At 37.1% G+C, this 12,641-nt stretch overlaps 1 protein-coding gene across 7 annotated transcripts in view; it reads right to left on the reverse strand.

Annotated features, from left to right (window-relative positions):
* Nucleotides 1–12,641, reverse strand: part of MAP3K7 (mitogen-activated protein kinase kinase kinase 7) — a 96,835-nt gene that overhangs the window by 59,394 nt on the left and 24,800 nt on the right. For all 7 annotated transcript variants that reach the window (XR_006217745.1, XR_006217746.1, XR_006217744.1 and 4 more), the window contains exons 6-7: nt 6,899–7,023; nt 993–1,121 (exon numbers count right to left, since the gene is read on the reverse strand). Coding sequence is in view for 2 of the 7 variants with exons in the window: in XM_042986814.1 (XP_042842748.1) it covers nt 993–1,121; nt 6,899–7,023 (254 nt within the window). In the remaining 5 variants the exon portion in view is untranslated. The remainder of the gene's footprint in view (nt 1–992; nt 1,122–6,898; nt 7,024–12,641) is intronic.

Consider the following 12,641-nt stretch of genomic DNA (forward strand, 5'->3'; position numbering starts at 1 on the left):
CTCAGATGATGGCACTGTTTGACAAGTCTATTAATAACCTAATTAGGCAGGTATTTGTATGATTTGTGGAACAGTGTATTAAAATGCCAATAAAACTAAAATGCCATAATCAGAATGATTACAGCCAAATGATAAATTAGAGAGTGATGCAAAAATTAGGAAGGTTAAACAAGGTTTCCCTTCATGAAGAGTTTATTTTTCCAAATAAAATGTGAAGTAACTAGATTATGAAGAACATGTATTTTAACATCATAAGTGGTTAGAAACATAACTACAGGTCTAAAAGGAGCGGGAGGGATGCAAAGAAAGAGTTCATATATCAATATAATTTAAAAATATGGGCACCGAGAGTCACAAAGATCTGGATATGAATCCCAGCATTACCACTTACTAATCTAGTGACCTTGGGCAACTTCCTTTTCCTGTTTAGGTCTCAGTTTCCTAATCTATAAAACTGTAAAATGAGGAATAGTACTCCCTTCATAAGGATGGATGAGGAGATAAAAAGAAAGAGTATGTGATGAACTCTGTTTTGTCTTTGCGAATAGCTTAAGTAACAACTCTTATTATTATTCTTTGCTTCCTCAAGAGAAAAGGTTATACCTCCCTCAACTACCTTGATCATGAGAAGAGATTTTACTTATTTATTTAATTTTTAAATTTTATTTTCTCCACAGAGTCCAACCCAATGCTTTTCCATCCCCTGGAGAAAGCCATCCTAGGTAGTTGGCTCTGGCTGTACTGATGGCCTTTCCCAAATCAGCAGAATCAGCAGACCTCCTCAGCCTTGTTCTAAGGACAGGACCAGTCTCGGCACTGCCCTGATTTGGGGGGTGTGGGGAGGAGTGCAGGAGACTGATGGCAGCAAAGTATTCTGGCAACAAAGAACTGGATGTTTTAATGTTAGGGATAAATGATTTTCTTTGAGGTAGACACAATTTTCCAGACAGAAAATATGCAAAATAATTAAAGAAAAATTTCTTTTTACGAACCATTATGAACAGCCCACATGATACGGAAAGCTGGGCCACCAATCTCATCAAAGGGTTTCCGACGTGTTATTACTTCCCAAAGGATAATACCCCAGCTGAAGACGTCACATTTTTCACTGTAATTGCTACCTAGAAAAAAAGGTGGTATAATTTCAAGACTTTTTTCCACATGACTTACAGAAACAACTGTTTTCATAAATTTTAAGAGTGAGCACTGTGTACAGGAGGATGCTGCATGTAGAGCTGAGAAATTACTCTTTGTGAAATACCTTAAGTCTCTGCAACAAATATATTTATTTAATGAATTGAGTGTTAATGCACTAAAAAAATCACCTTAGAAAGTTGGTCATTTTCTACCTTTCATTCAGAGGCATAGGACCTTTCTTCTATTTTAGACTTATACTTTCCCTGGGACACAGTATGAAACATCTGTACATTACTTTCTGTAATTTTTTAATCTTAAATTTTCTTCTCCCATTCATTCTTTTGATGGATAGAACTACCCTACTAGCAAAGCAGGAGAAATTTCTAATTTAGTGATAAGATTTTCTTTTCAATATCTGGCAAGATAAAATTTAATTTGCAAACTTAAAAGTTGTAAGCAGTGAAAATTATGCATAACAAATTTATAGTAAGCAGATTACGCTGCCAAATTTGTAGGATCACTAAATCGGTGGGTGAATCAGCACAATAAACAGCTAAAACCCACAAAAAACCCACTGTAACAACGAACAATTATTATAGTGATAGCTACACATGTACTTAGCACGTGTATTACACATGCAACTAAGCTGCACACTGTAAGCATTAAGATGAGATTACAGTCGGACTTGGGCTACAGGTGCTGACATCTTTCAGAAATGAAGAAGTCTAGCTTAATAGTACGAGCTTTGTTACTCTAAATATTAAAAGTAACTTTTATTTCTGGGCTTTTTTGAATAAACAAATCTTTTTGCTTTCCATACTATAGTAATACTATATTATTTTAACACACAAAAAAGTATTTTAAATAGTTTTAAAACAATGTATTCTGTATATGAACTTAAAAACAGGAGGCATTATTTAATTTTGTATAATTTAACATTTGCTGGTCCATTCACTTTTTGATTGAATTTTAGGGCAAAATAGGTCCACTCAAGTGACCATGTGCACAGCAAATTTCTCTTTCCCTCAAGTGGCTATAAACAAAGAAACAAAAATCTTTAAATTCATCAAAAATAGAAGAAATAAGACATAAGCAGAACCTGATTACTAAACTGATTCTAAATTTTATGGACAGTCTTACTTCCTAATATACAAATCACACATCTTCAGTTCAACTTTACTCATTTAACAGATAGCTTGATGTTTTCATACAGAAACCTATCATGAATTTATAGACCATTCTTTTAGAACTTGCGTGAAATACAGAGATGTAAAAGAAAGCGAACAGGGGTGCCTGGGTGGCCCAGTCAGTTAAGCGTCTGACTCTTGATTTTGACTCAGGTCATGATCTCACGTTTCTTGAGATTGGGCCCTGTGTCCAGCTCAGTGCTGACAGCACTGGAGCTTGCTTGGGATACTCTCTCCCTCTCTGTCCCTCCCCCCACTTGTTCTTTCCCTCAAAATAAATAAACTTAAAAAAAGAAACTAAACATAAGATTTTTCTTTACTTGTCTTTCTTAGTTATCATATTTCTGCCAAATTACTTGTATTCCAAAGGCATGCTCATTTCAACTTTAGATGTCAATTTTTAACTGCTAGGAAACCAATACAAAAGTACAGTTGAGTCTTACTATTCCTGGTATTTATGTTCTATAAAGTTTCTGCGAAGACTGAAATTAGTGAATGCTGAATCATTTGCTCATAGGGGCAATCAGAGTTGGGTTCCTGTGAGGCTCTTAATGTCAACTGGTCAAAACATGGAAGTCTGGAAAACCTCCAAAAGCATGGAGGTTAAAGAACACCCTACTAAAGAATGAATGGGTCAACCAGGCAATTAGAGAATAAATTTTAAAAAATATGGAAACAAAAATGAAAATACAACAATCCAAATGCGTTGGGATGCAGCGAAGGCAGTCCTGAAAGGAAAATACATTGCAATCCAGGCCTATCTCAAGAAACAAGAAAAATCCCAAATACAGAATCTAACAGCACACCTAAAGGAAATAGAAGCAGAGGAGCAAAGACAACCCTAACCCAGCAGAAGAAGAGAAATAATAAAGATCAGAGCAGAAATAAACAATATAGAATCTAAAAAAACTGTAGAGCAGATCAATGAAACCAAGAGTTGGTTTTTTGAAAAAATAAACAAAATTGATAAACCTCTAGCCAGGCTTCTCAAAAAAGAAAAGGGAGATGACCCAAATAGATAAAATCATGAATGAAAATGGAATTATTACAACCAATCTCTCAGAAAAACAAGCAATTATCAGGGAATACTATGAAAAATTATATGCCAACAAACTGGACAACCTGGAAAAAATGGACAAATTCCTAAACACCCACACACTTCCAAAACTCAAACAGGAGGAAACAGAAAGCTTGAACAGACCCATAACCAGCGAAGAAATTGAATCAGTTATCAAAAATCTCCCAACAAATAAGAGTCCAGGACCAGATGGCTTCCCAGGGGAGTTCTACCAGACATTTAAAGCAGAGATAATAACTATCCTTCCCAAGCTATTCCAAAAAATAGAAAGGGAAGGAAAACTTCCAGACTCATTCTATGAAGCCAGTATTACTTTGAATCCTAAACCAGACAGAGACCCAGTAAAAAAAGAGAACTACAGGCCAATATCCCTGATGAATATGGATGCAAAAATTCTCAATAAGATACTAGCAAATCAAATTCAACAGCTTATAAAAAGAATTATTCACCATGATCAAGTGGGATTCATTCCTGGGATACAGGGCTGGTTCAACATTCGCAAGTCAATCAACGTGATACATCACATTAATAAAAGAAAAGAAAAGAACCATATGATCCTCTCAACTGATGCAGAAAAAGCATTTGACAAAATTCAGCATCCTTTCTTAATAAAAACCCTCAAGAAAGTCGGGATAGAAGGAACATACTTAAACATCATAAAAGCCATTTATGAAAAGCCCACAGCTAATATCATCCTCAATGGGGAAAAACTGAGAGCTTTCTCCCTGAGATCAGGAACACGACAGGGATGTCCATTCTGACCACTGTTGTTTAACATAGTTTTGGAAGTGCTAGCATCAGCAGACAACAAAAGGAAATCAAAGGCATCAAAATTGGCAAAGATGAAGTCAAGCTTTCACTTTTTGCAGATGACATGGTATATACATGGAAAATCCGATAGACTCCACCAAAAGTCTGCTAGAATGGATACATGAATTCAGTAAAGTTGCAGGATGCAAAATCAATGTACAGAAGTCAGTTGCATTCTTATACACTAATAATGAAGCAACAGAAAGATAAAGAAACTGATCCCATTCACAATTGCACCAAGATGCATAAAATACCTAGGAATAAATCTAACCAAAGATGTAAAAGATCTATATGCTGAAAACTATAGAAAGCTTATGAAGGAAATTGAAGAAGACACAGAGAAATGGAAAAACATTCCGTGCTCATGGGTTGGAAGAATAAATATTGTTAAAATGTCAATACTGCCCAAAGCTATCTACACATTCAATGCAATCCCAATCAAAATTTCACCAGCATTCTTCTCGAAGCTAGAACAAGCAATCCTAAAATTCATATGGAACCACAAAAGGCCCCGAATAGCCAAAGAAATTTTGAAGAAGAAGACCAAAGCAGGAGGCATCACAATCCCAGACTTTACCCTCTACTACAAAGCTGTAATCATCAAGACAGCATAGTATTGGCACAAAAACAGACACACAGACCAATGGAATAGAATAGAAACCCCAGAACTAGACCCACAAAAGTATGGCCACCTAATCTTGGACAAAGCAGGAAAGAATATCCAATGCAAAAAAGACGGTCTCTTTAACAAATGGCGCTGGGAGAACTGGACAGCAACATGCAGAAGAATGAAACTAGACCACTTTCTTATACCATTCACAAAAATAAACTAAAAATGGATAAAGGACCTGAATGTGAGACAGGAAACCATCAAAACACTAGAGGAGAAAGCAGGAAAAGACCTCTCTGACCTCAGTCGCAGCAATTTCTTACTTGACACATCCCCAAAGGCAAGGGAATTAAAAGCAAAAATGAACTATTGGGACCTCATGAAGATAAAAAGCTTCTGCACAGCAAAGAAAACAACCAACAGAATGGAAAAAGATATTTGCAAATGACATATCGGACAAAGGGCTAGTATCCAAAATCTATAAAGAGCTCACCAAACTCCACACCCAAAAAACAAATAACCCAGTGAAGAAATGGGCAGAAAACATGAATAGACACTTCTCTAAAGAAGACATCCGGATGGCCAACAGGCACATGAAAAGATGCTCAACGTCGCTCCTCATCAGGGAAATACAAGTCAAAACCACACTCAGATATCACCTCACGCCAGTCAGAGTGGCCAAAATGAACAAATCAGAAGACTATAGATGCTGGCGAGGATGTGGAGAAACGGGAACCCTCTTGCACTGTTGGCGGGAATGCAAATTGGTGCAGCCGCTCTGGAAAACAGTGTGGAGGTTCCTCAAAAAATTAAAAATAGACCTACCCTATGACCCAGAAATACCACTGCTAGGAATTTACCCAAGGGATACAGGAGTACTGATGCATAGGGGCACTTGTACCCCAATGTTTATAGCAGCACTCTCAACAATAGCCAAATTATGGAACGAACCTAAATGTCCATCAACTGATGAATGGATAAAGAAATTGTGGTTTATACACACAATGGAGTACTACGTGGCAATGAGAAAGAATGAAATATGGCCCTTTGTAGCAACATGGATGGAACTGGAGAGTGTTATGCTAAGTGAAATAACTCAGAGAGAGAAAGACAGATACCATATGTTTTCACTCTTATGTGGATCCTGAGAAACTTAACAGAAACCCATGGGGGAGGGGAAGGAAAAAAAAAAAGAGGTTAGAGTGGGAGAGAGCCAAAGCATAAGAGACTCTTAAAAACTGAGAACAAACTGAGGGTTGATGGGGGGTGGGAGGGAGGAGAGGGTAGGTGATGGGCATTGAAGAGGGCATCTTTTGGGATGAGCACTGGGTGTTGTATGGAAACTAATTTGACAGTAAATTTCATATATTAAAAAAAAACAAAAAAAAACCCCGCATAACCTTGTTTTATGTGTGTTTCTGTTTAAAACACCTTATTCATACATGACCACAAATAACCATGAAAGCACCATGAATACTGATTTTAGGGTTACAAATAGGTGATTTTTACAGTTGCAATACGTAGAATATGAAAATGAGGATTGAACATATACTTGAATTTGCACAGAATGTTGCTAGACAATATAAATCTTACTATGATCTAGGGCTGTATTTGTTTACTACCTCCTTAGACTTTAGTACAGCTGACCCATGAATACTAGATTTATACACACATTTTTTTTTTTTTTTGACAAATACAGTTTAACACCATAAGTGTGTTTTCCTTATTATCTTAATAACATTTTCTTTTCTCAGCTTACTTTATTGTAAGAGTACGGTATATAATACATATATAAAATATGTGTTAATCAAATGTTTGTTATTACTAAGGCTTCTGGTCAACAGTAGACTTTCAGTAGTTAAGTTTGGGGGAGTCAAAAGTTACACGTGGATTTTCAACTGCATGGGGCAGTGGTGCCATTAACCGTCTGCATTGTTCAAGGGTTAACTGTATACTTTATGATATGTACTATGCAGGAGTAAAACCATGGAAACAGGGTAAAGCCATAAACACATACTGGATATACACGGAGTAAGAAGGAAGATTATCAATCACAACATGCTTTTGTCATTTTACCTTCAAAAACTTCAGGTGCCATCCAAGCAGCACTGCCCTTGTTATTGGTCATGTGTGTCTGAATGTCACAGGCTGTACCAAAGTCACAGATTTTTAAAACTGTCCCCCCTGCAACCAGCAACAAGCTGTTTACAAAAAAACAAAAACAAAGGGTATTAGACCAATACTTGATTCCTACAAAAAAAGAAGAGACATTTGTGGAAACAGAAAGTGTTAAGCAAAATGTCACTATTCAACTTCTGTCAAATGCTTCCTGGTCACCCTAACAGCTTAACAGTTCAGAGGAATATTAGCAAAGATTAACTGACCTTAACCTAGTTCTCTTAGGGAGACTGCTAGACCCACATTTTGATGTCTCCATCTCTATCTCCATAATCTTTCCTGACTATATGTCTCTCTGGGCCAAAATTAAACATGGGGTTTTAAAAAGTTCTAGGTCAACGTTACGGTGTCCTGAAATGAAAGTGGATGGATTTCAATACCTTCATAAATCACTTGCACCCTAAACTTAATCTACCCTTTGCAGTGTTTTTCAAGCTGCAGGCAGAAACCTAGTCATAAAATATAGATCATAAAATCTAGCCCAAAGATCTGGAAACCTAGGTCACAAAATTGATTCAGTAGACTATGACAGCATTTTAAAAAATAGAATAGAAAATACCAAAGTGTGTCACAAACAGATTAAATACCGTTTCATGTATGTTGTTTCAGTTTTATACACATTAATATGTACACGATAGACTATGAAGTATGTCTTACCATGGATCATGGTCCAAACGTTTATAGACTTGTTATTAATCTTATGGCGAAACAGATATGAATCTTTAGTTTAGCGTAATGTATCCAGACTGGTTAACTGTTCACTGACCCTATTTCCTTTCCCTCCTGGGCAAAAAGATTAGATTTTTTAGATTTCTGAGCAGTTAGATGGGGCTGTTCGTCCATTCTAGCCAATGGATTGTGGGTAGAAGTTATGTACTTCACTTTCAAGCCTGGCCATAAAAATCTCCCACATACAAATTTACTCCTTCTTTTCCTCATATGCCACTGCATGCAGAGGATTTTGAATTACAAGACAGAAGAAGCCTGGGATTCTGAGCCACCAATGTGAAAAACTCACTAATCAGAAACACTCATTTTGGACTTCATACGAGTGAAGGAAAAAAAAATATTTTGTAAAGCCATGAGATTTCAGAGCTTACCTATTATAACAGTGCCACTCTAACTAATACGAGAAAATGGTACAGAAGTGGGTGGTGGTGTAACAAAAATCTAATATACTGTATTTGATATGAGCTTAGTAGTAGGCACAAGAAAGCTAAAATTGGAGGCTGGAAAAATCCATGTAATGACATGGCAAAACATTTGGTAAAATCTGTCTCCTACGATAATTTGTGGTCCTAAAGGACTACAAAAGCTGACTGCTTCTGGATTCCAAACAGAAGGAAGTAAGACTGACAAAGGTCCACGAAGACTCAGTACTGCAGCAAAAAACACATTAAAAGAGAGTACTTCCCACGAAATTTAATGGCTTCAGGGTGCCACTATTCAGTTGAGAAAATGCGATGTGGCCAGAAATCAAATAAACCAGGTTCAAGATTTTGCCTAACAAAGAATTCTGGTAATAGTTATAGGCACATGAAACTGACTGGAACCAGAGATCACAAACCTACTTTTGAAGAAATTAATATTGCCAAAGGAACAAGTTTCTAGTTAAAAGTTTGATTGTTTTGAGTCTTAACAACAATCCTCAGGACCCCAGATCTACATAAGCAGATGTAGGTTATATAAACTGTAGGGCTTCTGAGGACAGTCTATGCCAAAACCCACGTCTGACGTGGTATGAAAATGCACAAGGAGTCTAGATAAGGGTGAAAGTTGGAGTCATGAGCAATGGATAAGGGAGTTCCTTTCCAAGGGTAAAATCAAGGTCTGATCAAGACCACACTCACAAATCCAGGGCAGAGGGACCAGACAATGCAGGACTTCATTCCTACACACCAGTAACTGCTATATGCCTCCATGCTTCTCTTTTCCCAGTGGAAATTTTACTGATTGTCCTGTCTTTCTGCCATTATGTATTGTGTGAGTTGGGAGAAAGAGGTGAAGAGGTGACAGATAAACTTGTCCTTTTAATTGCTTTCCAAATGAATTAAACGGACCACACCCAGACCAGTTGGAGAGCACGGTACGTCATCCTGAGATCCTGGATGGTGAACTAGATGGTGACTGGAAGAGCCTTTGGGATGTTTAACTGGCAAAGAACAGTAAGCAGTTCTAATCTGTGGTTAGAGCAGTAAATAAATACTTTGGGTGACCGGGACTGGCCGACTGCTCATAAAAGCCACCCCCAACTTCCTCTACTTTTCTGAACTTCTAGATGTAGCTAAGACTGAGTTGTGGCCACTGATATGTGGGTAGAGGGAGGGTTACTTCTAGGTGTGGCCCAAAAAATCTCTCACATGATCTCCATTCTCTTTATCTGCTGGCTGAATGCCTACGTTCCCAAAGTCCTGGAGGATAGCAGAAATACAAGATGGAGGGAGCCTAACTGGGTCCTTGAATGACTACATGGAAGACCATCTGCCAAAGAAGAACACCTGTTTTGGATTTTACATGCACAAAAAATACATTTCGACTGTGATAAGCCCAGTATGAGCTACAGCAGCTGGTGTTAAAATAGCTAATATTCTCAGCTATTAAGATTCCAAAGACCCTGATACTCAGAGTCTTAAGCTTCTTATATCCCAATGTAACTTGTTAGTCCTATAAGAACTGAAATATATAAAGCATTCTGAAAGTGTAAAAAGACAATTTTTATTAGTTTGTTATTAAAGAGTTAATTAAACATTTAAAAATAAATGTGTGAGACACTCTCTAATATCCTTACCTAAAAGACTTATAGTCATGTTGGTTAATCTGTAAACAAGTAGAAATAATTCTTTATTTTGAATCCCCTTCTTACACGCAAAAAGGTATTTGTTTTATATGGCCAACATTTATCTTAATGTATGTTTACTCATTTTGTTTCACCATTCCTTCTTGAACCTTATACTTGTCTACGTAATCATTTTCTTTCTTTCCCAAATACCTTCAATTAAGGTCCATGTATTGTAAATTCTCTCAGGTTTTCTATCAAAATGTCTTTAACTTGCACCTTTCTCCTTAAAAATAATTTAGGGCAGGTACACAATTCTGCGTAGGTAACTATTTTTTCTCAGCTCTGTGAAGTTATGATTCTAGTTTTCTAGCTTCCATTAATGGTATTGGAAACTATACTTCAGTCTACCTGACAATCCTTTGTAGGTAATCTCTTTTCTGATTAGCTGATTTAAAAATCTCCCCTTTGTTTTTGTTGTTCTGTAGCCTCCTTAAGGTGTGTCACAGGGTAGACTCCTTTTCATTTATCCTATTTACAATTCATAACTTTGTCCAGAAAATTCTTGGCCGATACCTCTGAAGTTATAATATCTCCCCATCCTATTTTCTTCACTGGAGTTCTATGTTGTTAGTCTTTTCCTTTTTCCTATGTTCCTTAACCTATCATTTTTCTCATCTATTTGTGTTGCATTCTGGGTAACCGCAGATATCTTACAGCTTACTGATTTTCTTGTCACCTATTCCAGATCTATTGAAATTTTTTAATTATTCCAAAATGTTGTGTTTAGTTCTTTTGGTCATTTTGAATAGTTTTTACTCCTTGAACATTTTAATTCCTTTTTTTAAATTAGCATACTTATTTTATATTCCATATTGATAATTTCAAATATTTGGAGTCTTAATATTTGAGGGCTTAATTCTGTTCTATGTTATTTCTACTGACATTCACTCATGGTAACCTGAATGCTTACGGGTGCAGTAATTTTTTTTTTTTTTTTTTTTTGAGAGGAGGGGGGGGAGAGAGAGAGAGAGGGCATAGCACACGTGAGCATAAGCATAGGAGGAGCAGAGGTAGAGGAAGAAAAAGAATCTTAAGCAGGTTCCAAGTTCAGCATGGAGCCCGACACAAGGTTTAATCCCACAACCTGGGGATCATGGCCTGAGCCGAAATCAAGAATCGGACGCTCAACCGAGTCCAGCAGGCGCCCCACAGGTGTCATAATCTTTATTGTGGCTTTATGATTTGATCAGTTTTAATCTGCAATAATTAACAGTCTGGACTGAAAGAATAAGACTTTAAAATGGAGTTTCACTTACTATTAGATGCCCTCCCTGGTACACTACCAATCCCCAAAACAGTTTTAACCTGTCTTGCTGGGATTTTTCTTGATTGTGCAAGTAGGGCAAATTCAAACTCAGGACAGCAGGAAGGGAGACAGCTCTGTTAAGAAATAAGAAATAAAAGCTCTGCCTAGTTAGAAAACTGATTTTTTTCCTAGCCTACTTTTAAGTTGTTCTCTCCAAAGACACTGACTTTATAGAGAGGTCTCAGGTCTGCTACTTTACCTGGTGCAGAACAAAGGACCTGTCTCCAGTTACATAAGAGCCATTAAAACTGGGGACTCTACATTTTTTATACTGAAAGAAGCTCACAGTAGACTCCCTGGCTTCCAGGCCTGGTTTAGTTCTTTCAGGATTCAGTTCTCTCCATCTTTTGCCCTGATGATTTCCCTCATCTTCTTGTGAGATCACCTATGCATGTAAAAAGATGTTTGTTGCTGGGGCTCCTGGGTGGCTCAGCTGGTTGAGCATCTGACTTTGGCTTAGGTCATGATCTTATGGTTGGTGGGTTCAAGCCCTGCATAGGGCTCTGTGCAGACAGCTCGGAGCCTGGAGACTGCTTTGGATTCTGTGTCTCCCTCTCTCTCTCTGCTTTTCCCCCACTCATGCTCTGTTTCTCTCTTTCTCAAAACTAAATAAACATTAAAAAAAAAAAAAAAAAGAGGTCTGTTGTAATATGTAGTATCTCTGGGTGTTTGTTGTAGGATGATTTTTCAGTTGATCTGGTTTGCCACATTGCTGGAGGGTCAAAATTCTTACCATGTGAGCATAAGAATCAAAGCCACATTTGTATACAATTTCTATCAGCACACATAGGTTGTCAGGATTTAAATGCATAGCTTTAAAGGCTTCACTTTATGTGTTTTTCAAACTAGGGTATGAAACCTTGCAAGTATGTCAGTGTATGCCAAGGTAAGTGGTAGGGAGCCCACAGAGCCCCAGGTCAAAGCTAGCACTTCTCCCTGGACTATCACGTTTACACAGCTGTGAGTATTTCTAACATCCCAAGATTGACTTGAAAACAAACTACACAATATATGAAGTTGAATGCAAAATTTGCACGCAATATTCCTTAAGAAGGCTTATTGGGCTCTGTCCCTAGTAGAACACTGAAGTTATATCATTACTTTGTTCTAGGCAGTGGGAAAGTTTGAGAAGCACCAATTTTGGGCATTGAAAACTATACAGAATCTCAAAATGTCAAGTGATTCAGTAGCATTGTATTTTCTGAAAACAGCTCTATAAATCAAGTCTTCCAAGTCTAAGATTGCTTACATGAACAGAAATAGTTTCAAATACTTGCTTAGAAAGTAATAAGAAATTCTGTTTATTAAAAATAAAGAGGTAAATATCTGAATATACTGACATGAAAAGATGTCCATGTAAGTGAAAAAAAGCAACATTATATATAACATAACCCATACATGCTTAAAAAATGAAATAAGACCGAGGTTACCTTTGAGGAGCAGAAACAGGAAGCAGGAAAATATTGCTTTATATTTTTCTGTGCTTTTTGAATTTG

This window comes from Panthera tigris, chromosome B2 (assembly GCF_018350195.1).
Source record: "Panthera tigris isolate Pti1 chromosome B2, P.tigris_Pti1_mat1.1, whole genome shotgun sequence".
NCBI lineage: Eukaryota > Metazoa > Chordata > Mammalia > Carnivora > Felidae > Panthera > Panthera tigris.